General features: G+C 37.8%; 2 protein-coding genes across 2 annotated transcripts; both read right to left on the bottom strand.

Annotated features, from left to right (window-relative positions):
• Positions 1-5,156: 5,156 nt before the first annotated feature.
• Positions 5,157-8,012, bottom strand: LOC132839733 (P2Y purinoceptor 13-like). The gene is made up of 2 exons (XM_060860909.1): positions 7,864-8,012; positions 5,157-6,631 (listed from the first exon to the last, which is right to left on the bottom strand). Exon 2 carries the CDS (start codon positions 6,621-6,623, stop codon positions 5,610-5,612), a length of 1,014 nt encoding a protein of 337 aa, XP_060716892.1. The 5' UTR covers positions 6,624-6,631; positions 7,864-8,012; the 3' UTR covers positions 5,157-5,609.
• A 1,458-nt stretch (positions 8,013-9,470) lies between these two features.
• On the bottom strand, positions 9,471-16,787 carry p2ry12 (purinergic receptor P2Y12). The gene is made up of 3 exons (XM_060860790.1): positions 16,676-16,787; positions 12,511-12,569; positions 9,471-10,965 (listed from the first exon to the last, which is right to left on the bottom strand). Exon 3 carries the CDS (start codon positions 10,949-10,951, stop codon positions 9,890-9,892), a length of 1,062 nt encoding a protein of 353 aa, XP_060716773.1. The 5' UTR covers positions 10,952-10,965; positions 12,511-12,569; positions 16,676-16,787; the 3' UTR covers positions 9,471-9,889.
• Positions 16,788-17,561: the final 774 nt, after the last annotated feature.

Here is a 17,561-nt window from a genome sequence, read left to right as displayed (position 1 = left end):
ATTTCACAGAATTACATGTAACTATAATTGGATAAAAATGTTACCGGTTATTCTTTAATTAAAAAAAAAAACAAAGACAATTGGCTGTAAGAGGAATAAAACCCTATAGGAAACACTACTAGAAAACATAACATTGTGTCTAAATCTTAATGTCTATGATAACAGTGATGTGTTATTAGATATCGGTATCAATATTAATTGCACCCTGATAGCATGCTGTTGTTTTTGGATACAGTCTTTTTTCTACCCATTTATATACAGTATATAACTAGATAAAAAACAGAATAAACACAATGGTGACTTAGAATATCATGTCCGACGACTGGCTAGGTTTGTTTGCGTCTCGCTGCAGCAACTGCTAACAATAGATTTAATGTTAAAATAATAATTTGTAAATCTTGATGAGGTTCCTCTTTAAGACTGTTCACAGGAATACAGAAGTGGACTGGGTTTGTTGATGTAAAACCACTCTGCTGTAAACACCAGTTTTTTAGTAACACTTTACAATACTAATCCCGCTCACTAATGACTAGCTAAGCCTCTAAACTACTGATGAGTTAAGGCATGTACGAATCACAGACTAATGAAGAACTAATCTTAACTAGGACACAAACTTTATGTATTCATGTGGGAATAGTGACCTTAAGTACTGTACATGTTACATACAGAGACTCTGTGTAAATGACGAACGTCCAGCCAGTGATGTTTGCGCGTGCAGCAGCTTATGGAAAAACAACATATGCAAATTTGAAATGATGAATACTTAATTCAAATTCAAATTCAAATTTATTCATATAGTGCTTTTAACAATAGACATCATCTCAAAACATAAAACAAAAGGTTAATATAAAGATTAATATAATACAAAAATTCAAGATTAATATTAGATATATTTAAATGTGTTTTTTATTTATCCCCAATGAGCAAGCCTGAGGTAACTGTGGTGAGGAAAAACTCCCTTGGATGGTGAAACCTTGAGGGGAACCAGACTTAAAGGGGAACTTTATCCTCATTTGGGTGACGCTGGAGGGTGTGATTCTACTCACTCGCACTCACTCATTTTCTACCGCTTATCCGAACTACCTCGGGTCACGGGGAGCCTGTGCCTATCTCAGGTGTCATCGGGCATCAAGGCAGGATACACCCTGGACGGAGTGCCAACCCATCGCAGGGCACACACACACACACTCATTCACTCACACAATCACACACTACGGACAATTTTTCCAGAGATGCCAATCAACCTACCATGCATGTCTTTGGACCGGGGGAGGAAACCGGAGTACCAGGAGGAAACCCCCGAGGCACGGGGAGAACATGCAAACTCCACACACACAAGGCGGAGGCGGGAATCAAACCCCCAACCCTGGAGGTGTGAGGCGTACGTGCTAACCACTAAGCCACCGTGCCCCCCGGTGTGATTCTAAACATATGCTAATTTAATATACAGTTGTATTAATGTTGTATTTATGAGGGGTTTTTTGTCCTTAAAGACCACATGTAGTTGGCATCTCCTCTTAGTATGTCTGTATACTCAAAGAAGCGGGTGATTCCAGCTGAAGCTAGTAAATCTCTAGATGTCTCAGGATACTCCCCTTAATGTTTGATTTACATTAACAGACCAAAATGTAGTGATATTTACTTATTAAATAACTAATTTGTGATTAGTTCATGCATGGTACTCATCTGGCAGACACTTTTATCCAGGAGGGTTAGGGACCCAGCATTGGCAGCTTGGTGGACTTGGTAGATTTGAACTCAGAACATTCTGATCAGTTGTCTAACACCATAACCACTAGGCTAACACATCTTATCCAGAGTGGCTTAGATTTTTATAGTTATTTTTATTTCAATTGAGTATTAAGGGTATTGCTCAAGGGACCAGCAGTGGCAGCTTGGTGGACCTGGGATTCAAACTCACAACCTTCTCCAATCAGTAGCCAAATATCTTAAACACAAAGATAACGAATGCCCAAATTTATTGATTTGGAACATTTTCGTTTGAAGTGCTGAACAAGTTTTCAGCAAGCTCTTTGTAGACCATGGCTTCAGCAATCTGATGAAGAAGATTTGGGGTTAATCAGAACAATGTCACTGATGACAGCTGCATGTTAATTACTTCTGGCCATGAGATTGAATGTGATATTTTTTTAATTTTGTAATTTCACATTTGAGAGTGGAAAAAGTTCTGACGTATTTATTTATTTATTTATTTATTTATTTATTTATTTATTTATTTATTTATTTATTATCAATGTATGCATTAATATATTTATTAATTTGTGTATCAATAAAAAATATATAATAAATTATCTGTTTATTTATATATTTATTACAAAATAAGCCATGCCATTTTAACAGGAGTGTTTAGAATTATTTTGAACAATATATATTCATTGTTTATATATACTGTATACTTGCAGGGTAGATCTTCTTGCTTCCACCAGCAGTGGTCATCATTAGACTGCATACCACAGCTTCCTCTTGTAGATTTTTCCTATTCCTATTTGCCCCAAGCACACCCTTCTTCTTCTTCTTCTTCTTCTTCTTCTTCTTCTTTTTCTTAATTTTTTAAAATTACAGCTCTAAATTCTGTAATTTTGCTTACTATTTTTTCTTTACACTTCCTGTAAGTCTTTGGCTTCACCTTTGAGTTATCACAGTCTTTTTATTGCCTACATGACAAGATAGAAGTGATAATTATTTCAGCATTTTTGTCCCTGATGTAATACCTTATCAAATTACATCATTACCACCAAGTCACACATTAGAAATATAAAAGTGTGATTTTAAACTATCCGTACTTTTAGAAAAGCACATACTTTTCTTTGAACCTAGAAATTCTGTCAGTAAATAATATACACTATTAAAGTAGAGATTGTGTTTTATAGGTGAATAACAGATTGCTGTCAGTTGCAATTATATGAACGTATCGTAAAAGCAGCAGGTAATTAAGCTAATGAAATTAACCTATTAAGAAATGTGCAAATGAATGGTAGGGAAAATGCAATGCCTCACACATCGAGGGTCAGGGCTTCGATCCCTGCCTCTGTCATTTGTGGAGTTTGTGGGGTCTCATTGTGCCACTGGGGATTCCTCAGGGTTCTCTGGTTTCCTCCCCAAGTCCAAAGACATACTTTGAAGGCAGATTGGCATCACTGACTTGTCTCATGTTAAATCCTAGTTAAGTTCAAGATCTCAGAATCTTCAGATAGTGGTCAAAGCTGATGAGTCCCATCAAAATCACGCTCATGTTCATGGCCAGGTAGAAAAAGATGCTGCAGAATCGTCAGGTGAAAGCATATCCAACTACTACAAGGTTCAGCAGAGGAGTAGAACTTGTCTGTAGTGTGTAAATGGGTATGAAGGGCGTGTGAGTGTGTGTGCGATGTAGAGGATGGATAGAGGCCATCTTTGCACTTTATCAGCAAGCCTTTACAATACACTATATGGTCAAACGTAAGTGAGCTTTTGTTTGTATGTGGACTATTACACCTGCCCGATCTTGTTGGAGATCCCATTCCAAAACCCTGTCACAATAGTAGCACTTACTGTTGACTTTGGCAAAGGAGAGTGGCAGGGCACAAATTTCATGAACTGACCATTGAGCCAATAATGGCATCCATGTTTAAAGTTTGAAGAGTTGTATAGCCCATTCTACTGCTAGTGTATATCTATGGTGATTGCTGTCAGAGGTTAATGAGACAAACCTTGCCAGACCAGGGTTTGGGGTGGTTCTGGTGGTGGTTTCTGGCAAGCAGATTATTTATGTAGTATATATTGTGTTTATTCCCATGTGGGCAGTGCCACGCCCTTTACTAATGTGTTTTCCTGCTTTTTCAGCTGTCCCTAATTTCTCTTGATGCACAGCTCAATATAAGCTTGCCATGTAGTCTTTGTGGTTGTTAGTCATTGTATCGATCTTAGAGCACGTGTACTGGTGATCCGATATGCAAGAAGCCGTGACATCAAGGTTTTTTATTTAGAGATCCGGGTCTGATGTCCGGCTCCGGTGGCGTTTCTCACTTCTTGCTACAACCGCATGGCTATGTTCTTGATTTTACTCATCTGAACTCACTCATTGTGGTTGGTGGCCACATACTTTTGATCTGTAGTGTAACATTTCATTCCTGTTATGAAAGTATTGTATACATTACCTCAATATTGATGTAAAAAAGCAGACTGGATGGATTGGACGTACTTATTGAAACTTTATAGTAGACCCAGAAAATCCACAAGGCCTCCAATTTCCCTATACATCACAGATGCTTGTACATAAACACCTCTGTTACAACAGGGATTTAATTTTAATATGTTCCTGTTGCTGTGAACCTGCCATGCCGGTGACTGGGTGAGTAGACTGGAGCCTGCTCTCTACTGTGTGGTGTAAGTATTACTGAATGCTGCTAGACTGAGGCGTCAGTCAAAAAAACACCCTGCCTGTTAGAAAAATAAGCAAATGGCCACCATTCAAATTTTATTATCTACTGAAAATTTGCATAATACACATATACACGGTGATATCTGATATCTGAGCATTAGCTGTGTGGTGTTAGTGTTATGTAAATGTACCGTTTTTGAAAAACAAGCGCTAAAACAAGTCTTAACCTTCAAGTAATAAATAATAGAGGCTTATGTGTTATGTACTGTTTTGTTAATACCTAAAACTTTTTTTGTTTTGGTTATGTACTTTAGTTACCATTGATGTTTTAAAGTCCCATGTGGTAAAGTGTGTCCATGGTGACAATGTTTAAGAAAGTTATGGTCCATAAATCTTGGAAGCAAAGAAGAGAAAAACAAACACTATGTTTTATGTCTCTCTGGAGTTATGTGTCTTTACTGTATACTGACCTACAGACCTCCTGTGACTGAAGAACAAGATCTAAGCAATGGTGGAGTTAGTTCTAAACACACTGCCTTGAATACTTGGGTGCCTTGAGAACTGCTACTCTAGGTAGAATATTTCATCTGAGGTAAAGTAAAATTAGCGATCAAGAAAATGACTCAAGAAAAAAGAAAGAAAGAAGAGAAAGAAAATAGAGCTGATCAGCTCACACCAACAGACACTAAGTCAATAATAATAATAATAATAATAATAATAATAATAATATGGAATACCTCTAACAACTGTAACATTAATAATTCATATAATAAAATGTAATTAGAATAAAACTTTATTGTATATATTTCATGAATTAAAATACAAATCCAGTAGCTAAAGCAGCAATGTCTAAATTAAACACAATTACATTCTTATTAATGCATAGTAGCCCATACATTAGCAAAACAAAATATTTCTGAACTGCTATAGTCATTGCGTCAGGTTTTCACAGATACTGCAGCTCAGCTCTTAGACCTTTAGACATTTTGTCCAATAAAAAAAATGTAAAAAAAACATTACATTTGACATTACAAAAAACCTTCAGTGAAATTTTTATATAATACAAACACTGTTGAGTAAAAAAGCTATATTTTGGTCTCTAAAGTGAGGTCTCAAATTTGAGCTTCCTGTTGAGGTTTCAACACCATTTCACTTCACAAGCACTCATGCCATGCTGATTATTTACAAAAAAACACATTCTCACTGTTTGCAGCCGTACAACTTTCTATTAAGCTTGCTGTGAAGTATCTGTGGACTGAAATGCATCTTTTTTATTTCGAAAGGATGGAAAAAGACTTTTTATGGCACATATCTCCAAAAACCTCTCCCTGAAATCCCGGCAGAGAAAAAAGTAGATCAAGGGGTCCAGGCAGACGTTTATAGCTGAGAGCCAGAGCGTGAAGTCCTTACCAATTCTAAGTGCTTGCTTGTAACATGTGCTACTAGCTTGAACCTGTAGATTAGTATAAGGTATTCGGATGGAGTGGTATGGTAAATAACAGATAAAAAAAACGAGAAGAATCAGAAAAACACGAAGCTTCGCTTTACGTTTCCGCTTGTCGTTGTTGCCGCGAGACCTCTGGTATGACTCCAAAACTGTCTTTGCAATGAAGGTATAACAGAACACATTCAAAATGCACACGGCCCAAAATATGACTTTGCTGATTATGATGACTGCCTCGTGCCAAGCAAGTCCTAGTTCAGATTTCATGGCTATGCAGAACTCTCCGGGCTTATTGGTAGGGTCTTGGTTCGTCGTGATTATAATCGGCAACGTATTGAAGCTGATCAATGCAAACCAGAAAAAGAATGAGAGGATGTTACTAAAGAGCAGGTTCTGACATAGAAGACTTCCTCCAGATCTCACGATCTTCAGGTAGCGGTCAAGGCTGATGAGTCCCATCAAAATCACGCTCATGTTCATGGCCAGGTAGAAAAAGACGCTGGAGAATCGGCAGGCGAAAGCATGCAGTCCGGCTGAAGCTCCCGGGAGCTCGCTGGCACCACGGATGGGGTAGGTCACGGTCATGAGGAGGTCAGCTGCCACCAAGTGCTTCAGGTACACCATGAAATTAGAGTTGGTTTTGAGGTGTAAACATATCCAAGCTACTACAAGGTTCAGCAGAAGGGCAGGTGGGAAAATAGCGAAATAAAGGCTGGGAAGCGCTAATTCCCACACCTTCATATTAATCCCACAATCCTCAACGGGTTTAGTTGAATTAGTGGTTGTGTTTGAAGCCATGGTTAAACCTAAAAAACAAATATAGGATGAATATACCTGCATTGGATACTCGCTTTTCGACAAAACATTTTTTCCCAGTCTCTTTAACAATCTAAAGTGCGTATGAATGAATAAAAAATAAAGATTTCCCACTTTGGTAAAAATCTCTTTTTAATGAATGCTGGAGGGATGTGTGTGTGTGTGTGTGTGTGTGTGTGTTTTACAAAAAAAATGCATTCTGTGCTGTTAGTAAAGTCATTTGCAAGATAATGATCATGAATTTGCAAATAGAGCAGCCTTAATGATCTTACAGTATCTCTCTTAGTTGTGTGATTAACCTTGAAACGAATCTGCCAGTGTAGCATTCTAAAAATTATTGAGGCGCTAGAGATACTTCAAGACATCCATGTATGAGTCGAATACATCTCTGAGACACCCAAGGAGATATCTTTATTTAAAAAAGATATATAATTAAAACAAACTAGATGTAGTTTTTAAAAATTGTAGCGTAGTTTGCGAAAATGTGAAAAACTGTATAGTTGCAACGTGTGATCTTGGTTCAGTGGTTCAGATTAGTGAACTCTGGCAAAGGCACTGAGACATAAAAGATTCACAGATTCATAACTACGTGCACATCTATGTATCAACGGACATTCAGTCGCCGTTGTCGCCGAAGTCGTTCAGAGATGTTTTCAAGGTTCAACCCTTTAATTTCATCCAGCCTTGTGTCCAGAACTGAGAGCGAACCCCTCAGTGGCTGGGTTGGTTCCCTGCCTGGGAATTTATCCCAAACTCCAGCAATGAAGGTGTGGGATCCTGTTTCTGGACCACCAGCGAGATTACTGACCATTTTCTGAGCAACCTTTAAAGGTATCTCACTCAAAGGAACGCACGCATGATGATTTAATTCAATCTTTCCCTGCTTTCCTCATTTATGTACAGAGCAAAACTGGGTGTCTCAAAGGTGCCACTTTTACTGCTGATAAATTTGGACTGATATTAGACAGTGCTAATTAAATGAAGGATAGATACATCATTCACTTTATCCAAGTTTCCTGGTTGTAAGGCAGGAACACATGTCCAATAGATGAGATTCAATATATTATTTTTATTTTATTAATTAAAAAAAAAAAAAAAACAGAAAAATTTAAGGACAAATTTCCCTCTCTGTTAAAGTAAGCTACTTGAGATTTACAAATAAAATAAAAAGAACAATCTGAAATATATATATAAGATTTTCACAAAAGAATATTTCACCTACCTCTTAAAGACGTGAGCGTGTCGACTGTTCTGGTGTCATGCGTGTCACTCGTTCATCTGTCACCTCGATTGTGAAGCAAGTCTAGTTAACAGTTCAACTGAGTGAGGAAACACACCCCTGACATGACAACTTCTCTGTTGGTGGCAATAACAACTGCTGAACTTATTTTGGTGCATTAGAAACCACATGACCATGCACAATAAAAAAAAATACCACTACATATTTGATGCATTTCCAGGAAATGATTTAACCTCCCTAAGCTCTATCTTTTCCTTTAAAGCCTTCTGGTGTAATAATTAGTGATAAAAAGCAACCATAATTTGCCTGAGTTCCTCTTTCACCAGTTGTGGTCACTAACTGACAGCACATTAATCTTTCTCAAGTTGTTGTTGATTCATGTGTCGTTTGTAAAGTGTGATATCTTTTAAACGGCTTTAAAGTTAAAGTATTCTTCCATATAAAAACATGAGCTGCTGTCTGCTGCTTGCGCTGTGGAAATGAGGTTATTATGAATGGTAATGATAAAGGAAATGAAAACAGGAAGAAAGCAGGAAGCACTATCAATTTCTATTTCTGGTCCTGAGCACTGCTTTTGGTGATTTATACGGTGGCCGAGAAGTGCAAAACAAATTAACAAATCCGAAAACACATTAACAAATCCGAAAACACAATGACAAGTCAGACAACCCGGAAGAGGTTGGTACCGTTTTTGAATGGAAACTTACCGATCATTGGACAAGACACCTGTCACTCAAGATATACAGATGAATGAACGGTGTCTTGTCCGATGATCGGTAAGTTTCCATTCACAAACTATACCAACCTCTTCCGGGTTGTCTGACTTGCCGTTGTGTTTTCGGATTTGTTAATGTGTTTTCAAATTAACAAATCCGAAAACACATTAACAAATCAGAAAACACAACGACAATTCAGACAACCCGGAAGATGTTGGTATAGTTTGTGATTGGACAAGACACCTGTCACTCAAGGTATACATGAAGTTCAACAGTCTGCCGCAAGGAAAAGTTGGAATGGATTCCTGTGGATTAATTCTGTTATTTTCTTATATTTAAACGGAGAACCTTACACATTACACATAAGATTCCATACCTGTATATCTTGAGTGACAGGTGTCTTGTCCAATGATCGGTAAGTTTCCATTCAAAAACGGTACCAACCTCTTCCGGGTTGTCTGACTTGTCATTGTGTTTTCGGATTTGTTAATGTGTTTTCGGATTTGTTAATTTGTTTTGCACTTCTCGGCCACCGTATAAATCACCAAAAGCAGTGCTCAGGACCAGAAATAGAAATTGATAGTGCTTCCTGCTTTCTTCCTGTTTTCATTTCCTTTTTCATTACCATTCATAATAACCTCATTTCCACAGCGCAAGCAGCAGACAACAGAATATGTAGTATAATTGACAACATTCTATATTTTTTCTATCATTAAAGGTCATTGGACAAGACACCTGTCATTCAAGATATACAGATGAATGAACGGTGTCTTGTCCGATGATCAGTAAGTTTCCAGAAAATGCTTTTCTGTGATAATCATTACAAGAACAACACAGAAGCCTTTTTATCTGATTATAGTCACATTTAATGTCATGGAACATCCGTGAAACTGAAGTCAGAGCTGCTGTTATGGAAAATAAAGTCTCTGTAAAAACACTTCCTGAAAATAAAAATAAAAAAACAACAACCACAACATGGTGGGCTGTTTTAATGATATTTAAAGAAGTATTTAGTGAAATAGATGCAAACGTCAAGCAAGTCAGTCATTAAAATTGGTTAATTAGAAATTTTTTTTTTCACATTTTAATCGGATTTATAAACCTTTTTTAATCTACTGATTTATTTAGAATATAAAGATTAAAGTGTCTAATTGACTTTTTTTCCTTGATTTAATTTTCATAGCAAAAATACACAAATAGCATAAATTTCTCTATATTATAAAACATTATCAGAGGTTTATAATATTCACATTCAGGATCATTTGTAAAAGAGTCACACAGGGAAAACTTTACTATATTTGTGTTGAACGTTTTCCCACAGGGTTGCTATCAGCAGGAGTGTCCACACTGAACAGAGATGTTCCGCACCTCCCGGTCGAGAGATGTAGGATTTTGAAGAGCGAGTCCCTGAAGGACCTACAGAGGAAGAAATAGATGAGCGGGTCTAGAAGAGAGTTCAGAGCGGACAGCCACAGTGTGCTCTCTTTCACCTGGAAGAAGATAAGTTTCTGTCTGCAGTCGAAATGATGCTCCCTCGTCTGGCTCAAGGTGTAAGGAACTCGGGCGAAGTGGAACGGCACGAAGCATATGAAGAACACTGCGAGAACTAGGAAGACGTTAGCTCTCACTTTTTTCTTCCTCTGCTGGCTCTCAGCTGCCGTACTCAGAATGCGAGTCCGTGCAAAGGATTTAAAGAGCTCCTTGGAAATGAGTATATAACACACCACCACTGCTATCAGATTACCCCAGAAAATTACCTGGCAGATGTGGTTGACTATTTCATGCCACTTTAATCCCAGCTCGGTCTTCAGGCTACTGCAGCTAAACTGGTCCGATTTAGGCATCTTGCTGGTGAGAATCATGTTAGGGAGAGAAAGCACCAGCATGGCCACCCAGATACCAGCTGATAGGAGCTTCCTATGGGCCAGCTGTTTAGAATTGGTGACAACAAAAGGGTAGAGAGTCTTTTTACAGCGGTCAATACTGATACAGCCAAAGAAAATGATGCTGATGTACATGGTAAGGTAGAAAACCACGGAAGAAACGCGGCAGACGAAGATGCGGAGACTAACCGAGGCCATGTTTGAGTCAGACAGGATCTTAAACGGGAAAGTCAGAGTCATGAAGATATCAGCCACCACAATGTTCTTGAGGTAAATGATGAAGTGCGAGCGACTCGGGATGCTGAAAAACACCCATGCTGCTAGACCATTGAGGGTGATTCCTAGCAGGAAAAGAAGAGAATAGAGAACGGGGAAAACCGTCGTCTTTACGACATTATTACGGGAACACGAGGAATTAGTCAAGTTCCTGAAATTCACCAGGCTCGTCGATGTTTCTTCTGTGGGCTCCATTAGTTGTGAGGTTGCTGTGGATAAATACAAAAGATTAAAAGGAAGCCGTATACCGTATTGTTTACCGTATTGTGGTAATATTTCCTAGATGCTGATAAAAGCTAAAACAGGCAACCTGTTAGAGATATTCATCAACAGCAATCAACAACCTACTTCTTTTTTTGGTCATGGCACTATCAGGGACATCGAGGAACACTCCAGCAAAAGGCAAAGCATTAAGCAAGGTGCCATAAATTGCTTGCATATGAAGGAATTTGTAAGGGTGCACGGAGAAGGGAAGTGAGAATGAAAAAAACCACTTTAGCGCTTCTGCTCACACTGTTAGAGCCGATACTGTGATTTAAAATTAATCAGCAGCCCAGTAACCACCACTAACTGTGCATGGATTAATGCTTTCGTGAAACCAGGAATTGGTGTAAAGTACTATAGACTTCATTTGAATGCTTTGATCATTTTATAGGCTACAGTTTTAAGATACTGTATATATATATATATATATATATATACATATATATATATATATATATATATATATATATATGTATATATATATATATATATATATATATATATATATATATATATGTGTGTGTGTGTGTGTGTGTGTTTCTAAAACATTTATATTTGGTGTATTTACTTTATATTTTATAATATTTTAGTATTTATGTACTAAGAACTAATAATATTACAAGTTTAATAATTAACTCTCTCTTACTTCTAAGCCTTTCCTGTTCAGTCAAAATAATAAATATTTGTCCATTAACAAGGTTAAGGAATTTGTGCTGTTCACGCTGTTCGGGTGTAAATTAAAGCCGAAAGTGTCGTTATTTCATTCCATTTACTTTATTATGAACTTGTCAATGTTCAGATATTAACTGTAGGTCATAACAAAGATGTTCCTCAATTCAGTAGGCAGCAATTAAGTCCTGGAGCTTATGTACATATATAAATATTCAAATATTCGTATAAGTTCAGAGGAAATATAAACATGAAATGCCCAGCAACAGTATTTTAACGTCTTAAAATACACACATCTGTTTTTTTCACTGTGTTTTAGACCTGAACCAGTTTTCCTCCACTGGCTTAGCAAATATCAAATTTTTACATTATCTCTGTTCGGACAGATCAATAGAACCGATCATTATCAGTGAAACACATTTTCAGTCCGACGCTCTCTCACAGAATTTCACAATGTTTGACTTTTAAGGCTGAACTATTGACTGGATTCAGTAAAACTGACGTTTACCCATTGTTTTTTTTAGATCTTTGTGAATTCCGAAATAGCCTAATTTGAATAAATAACCTCAAATCCGTATTTAGAAAACTGATAGTACATTGTGTCATGACATATTATCCTGGATGATCGAACTTCACACCTAAAGCAGGACTTAAAAGGTACCTAAAGGTAAAGTTCACACACACACCCACATTTGCATTTGTGTTTGCATTATTCCCGCTCTAGTACCTCAGAAATGACTCTTGAATACACAATTTTGCTGCACTATCCTGGAAAAATATCAGTAATACAGTGTCTGGTGTACACCGTACACCGTACTCACCTATTAGACACAGCTTAGTCTTGACGAACTTCTTAGTCTAACGATCCTCATCTGCAAGTCTGAACAAAAAATAAAAGTAAATATACTTGGAAAAAAGAAACTTTCTCTTCTGTTTTTTGTTTCCTGACAAGCTGTGTGTACAAGCTGAGGTTTGGAGCACCAAAATAGTATGTCATATGTTTGAACTGCGCAATCCAGCTCATGCACTTTATGCATGCATTAATATATTTTTGTTTGTTTTGTTCCATTATTTTAGAATTCACGGTTGGATTTTTTATTTTCTGAATTTTTTTATTATTTCTATTATTTTGATATAGTCTTTTTTATCTACTTAAACACTGCTTTTTTCTATTCATTATTATTTTTTTTATCTTTTTATTACACTAATTACACTCCTATGTGGATGATGATGATGACGATATATATACCTAAAATTAGGTAGTTAGTAGTTGATTTATAATTGGTGCTTCAATGCATTTAAATCATTGCCTTTCAAACAAACGCACGTAGAAAACAGTCCGATTCTTACACCTCGAGCGTGTGAGAATGGGGTCTCAAGATGGACTAGTGTTCCATCCGTTATTCTGGCTATGTCCTGTATTCCCTTCTCACATAAAATGTCCCTCAAGATCCATCATGATCCTGACCAGGAAGATGAAGGAATTCATGAATGAATAAAGCCAATGTAAAGAAGATAGAGCTGTAAAGGTTTTTTCCCCATATGAGCAGTTTTTATCGCAGACTTCTCCTTTTAAAAGAAAGTTGACTTGACTCATTGCCCCATCAGCAGAAGTTTGCTTCTTTTTTAAGAATAGTGAAGTCAGATCAAGGAGTCAACCCAACGGAATGATGAATTAGAACGCGAAGAACATCTGAATTAACGAACTGCGTTTAAATTGCATAATGAAATACTCACTGTAGAAGGCAGAAATTCCAAACGGCATAAACATATAGCCAGTTAACATGATACATCAACAATGAGCATGAGAGGCAGTCCATTGGTGTCCATGCGGTTCAATGATCTGTGTCTTTCTGCAAACAGACTGTGAAAGTAAACTGACACCTCAGTAAAGCAGAATTTCATCTCATTGTCCCTTGTCACGCCTTACTTCAAAGGCTCTTTATATTAATAGAACATCATACCTTATTCTCATATTACATACTGCGAATACAAAAAGAGTATAGAGCCACACCCTGATTATGCTTCTGGGACAAATTTGTCGTTCTTTACCATGCCATTAATATGTTTTACCACCAGATTACAACAATTTTTACAGTAGCCTTAGTGTTCTGACTTGGTATTTACTACTTCAGAGAAATGACTCAGAGCTAAATGGCAGCCGTTTCAGCCGACCGTTCCTGGTGTCTTTATGCGGAAGCCGGTGCTTAACATCTTGGATCCAATTCTAAAAGGTTTTATGGATCAGACTTAAGCCTCTTGTTCACTGTGCAATTACAGCCGTATTATAAAATTATACCTCGTCGCACTCTCACACTCTACGAGACGATCCCAATAAACTCTTGGCTGTGTTACACATAACATCGCAGATGCTGTTTGATAGATTACACAATGCAGATGCTCTAATAATAGAACTAAAGTTGCAGAAATAACCTGCATATTTACCTGCTTTACACTTTCCATGTCTGTAACTTTTTCCACTGTCATGATAGAAAGGCTTTCTCTCTCCTCTGCCGTAATCAAACAAACAAAAAACCACATGTTTTGTTTATGCATCGCCATTTCCAATACGATTCTTGTAGCTTTCCAAGAGGTTGTCTTATTATCCAGAGACTGTTAGAAAGAATCAGGATAAGTGCCTAAAAATGTTAGATAGATAGTAGTTTGTATCTAGATAGATATTAGTTTGTATCTTTACATTACGTAGGCATGGGCATAATATTGGGCATGCTCTTTCATGTAAAGCATAGCATACTGTCTCTTCCCTGTCAATCACTATGACTATCAAATGTTGGGGTTTATGCAGAAGAAGGCTGATTGTGCTTTTCTCTAAGTATGTTATGCATCCCTGTGTGTTCAAAAAGATAAATAAGTATGTTTTAAGATGGGATTTAAAAACACCCAGGGATTCAGCATTCCTAATTTCTGAGGGCAGGGAATTCCACAGTTTGGGAGCCAAAGAAGAAAAAGCTTGATCACCCATAGTTTTTAGCCGTGTTGTTTGGGCAGTTAGAAGACCAGCTTCAGAAGAGCGTAGAGCACTTGAAGGTATGTAGGGGGTTAACAGCTCTCACAAATATTGAGGGGCCAAATTGTTCAAGGCCTTATAAGTGAGCATGAGAATTTTAAAATCAATACGAAAACTAACAGGAATCCAGTGCAATTTTCCAGGATAGGTGTAATGTGCTCCCTTGCACTGGTCCTAGTCACAATTCTATCAGCTGAATTTTGTACCAACTGTAATTTACTTAGGGTAGCTTTAGGAACTCCAGCCAGCAAAGCATTACAGTAGTCAAGACGTGAAAATACAAAAGTGTTGATTAACTTTTCAGCCACAGAGAAAGTCAACATGGGACGTAATTTGGCAATGTTTCAGGGACCCCCATAAAAACTCAGGGCCACAAGTGACATCATGGCTATTGGTGGTTTAATGCTGAGCATCAGAGCAGACGTCATTCTCTGAAAGCTACATTTTTATGTAGGAAAATCCATTATCCGTTCCATGACACCAAAAATCTAACCATCTTTTTTGGTTGGTTTTTTGGTCTAAACTAGTTGCTGTATTTACTTCAGGTTCATTTCTTAGATCTGACATGAACTCTTGCCAACCGGTCTGTTATTATTATGTTCACAGATTTATTATTGCTGACTCTGTCTTTTCATTGGACTGTTGTCTGTGTCCCATCCATTGCCTGCTAGACTGAAATATTCACTAAACCTCACACATCTGGATTCAATATTTTTCTTTCTCATCCTTAATTGTTACACAGAGATTGGAGCAGTTGTGACTCAAGTGGTTAAGGCTCTGGGTTGTTGTTCAGGGTTCAAGCCCTAGCACTGCCAAGCTACCATGGAAGCAATGCTCTTAACTCCTTCTACTCCAGGATCGATGTATCATGTCTGACCCTGTGCTCTGACCCCGCCTTCCAAAGATGGGATATGTGAAGAAAGAATTTCACTGTACTGTAAGGTATATGTTGCAAAAAAATGAGAAAGGCTTCTTCTTAAGAAACAAATACATCCACAGATTCCATCGATCGAAGAAGTAATCAGTTATGATTCAAACCCCAGTTAAGGATCAGGAGTCCTGGATGTAGGAGGTTTTAGAATCTCTATGAAGAGCATTTGTGCTTATGGTGATCTCACGATAAGTAATACAAAAAAAGCAGACACTACTGATTCAGAAACAAATTCAAGATGAATCATTTTGTAGACATGGCATCAGCTTCATTAAATGAGATTTTACTTCCTGTTTTTTCCCCCAGATGTACTACTGCGATTGAGGTTTATTTATCAGTCAGTATGCCACTTTCACATCATCTGATTAAGCACATAATGCTCCCACAGCTTCCCACATATTCTTTTTAGAACAACAATCATAGTTATATCTGTTTTTTTTTCTGCATGTGACGTTCATAGCGGTATTTCTGTGAACACTGCAGATTTGTACTGCAGCTCAGGGGCACTCCGGTGTTTGCACATGTGAAAACAGCAGATTAATCCTCACCGTACACACTCCCAACTATTGCTCTTGACTCTGTTCCAGCACTGGTATGAACATACAACTCAAAACTTCTGTCTCAGCTTGGATGTGTGGAAGTTTTAAGAGCTGCACTCAATATGAACGAGAGTGTTACATTGGCGTCATTATTTTAACTCCAGGTTTTTGTTTTGTTTCGATTTTTACTTGCCCTCCTAATTTTACAACCTGCTTCATTTACATCCTGCGAATAATCTGAATGTGATGCATACTGTACAGCCTTAAAGTTCATATGAAAGAAAGACTTATGAAAGTAGAATTATTTTCGGAGTTCTCTCATAAAAATAAAGCTAACATTTTTAATAACATCACATTGGTTTTGCTGTCCTGATACGAGGAACACTAAAACTTTGTTCTTCAAAAAAATAACGAAAGGAGTGGGAAAATGAAAAGCAGGAATTTGACACTGCTCCTGGTTTTCCATTTAAACCCCCACTCTTTCCTACCTCCTGGGCCCCCGTATCGTCTGCATCCCATTCGTTCGGCCTCAGCTCCTTCATGTGCGACCTAGGCTACCGTCGTCCTACCCCTGCCAAAACAAACACTTCACTCATGTGTGGCTTTGAAGGGAAAAGAGAGGAAAACATCTCCTTCACTACATAATCCTGGCTAGAATATGCCTGTCTCTTTATACAGCTTTTGGCAGTGCTGCTGTTGTACCTCTTTCTCATAGCAACACAATGAGATACAACCCTGCAACCCTGACGACCAGCTTTTATAGGTCTCTGTCTTCCTGACGGCAAAAATTACACCAAACCTTTCCAGGACAATGTGGAGTAGGGAAATAAGACTCCACTCTGACACCCGCTTTATGCACTTTATTAATATAGAACATGATTCTGGTGATTTTAGCGATTCTGATGCTAATTTGTTGATTGGTGCTGTATTTGAGGTTTAAACAGAGCAAATTTGGCACCCATATGACTTATTACATGAGCTGGGTGTCTTATAACTGTGGTTTCTTCAGTCCTGGGCTGGTTGCTTTCTAACTGCTGTTTGTTCAGTGTAGAGTTACTGTTATTACCAATCCTGACACTTGCCTGATCAGCGTTTTTATACAGTGGCCACTGTTCAACAACTCCATGGTCTGGATTCTAGCTCCCTGTCTGTACAAGGTTAAGAAGAAATGAACTAAGGGGCACAGCAAGCTGTCTCCGCTATTCCATGGTATGATCACAGTAGGTTGTCTGTCTAAAGCAAGTAGCACAAAAGCCTTTAGTTCTACTGTAGAGACCATTGAGATTTTTTTAGCTAGGCTGATGGAACATATTATTGTCTATTTCCCCCCAGCCTCAGCATCTGTAGTATATTGTGTTTGTTGAGGGTCAGGTG

Source organism: Tachysurus vachellii, chromosome 1 (genome assembly GCF_030014155.1).
Source record: "Tachysurus vachellii isolate PV-2020 chromosome 1, HZAU_Pvac_v1, whole genome shotgun sequence".
NCBI classification, from domain to species: Eukaryota; Metazoa; Chordata; class Actinopteri; order Siluriformes; family Bagridae; genus Tachysurus; species Tachysurus vachellii.
This window is presented reverse-complemented; position numbering and strand designations above follow the sequence as displayed.

Excerpts from the sequence above, each read along its gene's own strand:
- LOC132839733 (XM_060860909.1), bottom strand. The coding sequence starts at position 6,623 with ATGGCTTCAAACACAACCACTAATTCAACTAAACCCGTTGAGGATTGT.
- p2ry12 (XM_060860790.1), bottom strand. The coding sequence starts at position 10,951 with ATGGAGCCCACAGAAGAAACATCGACGAGCCTGGTGAATTTCAGGAAC.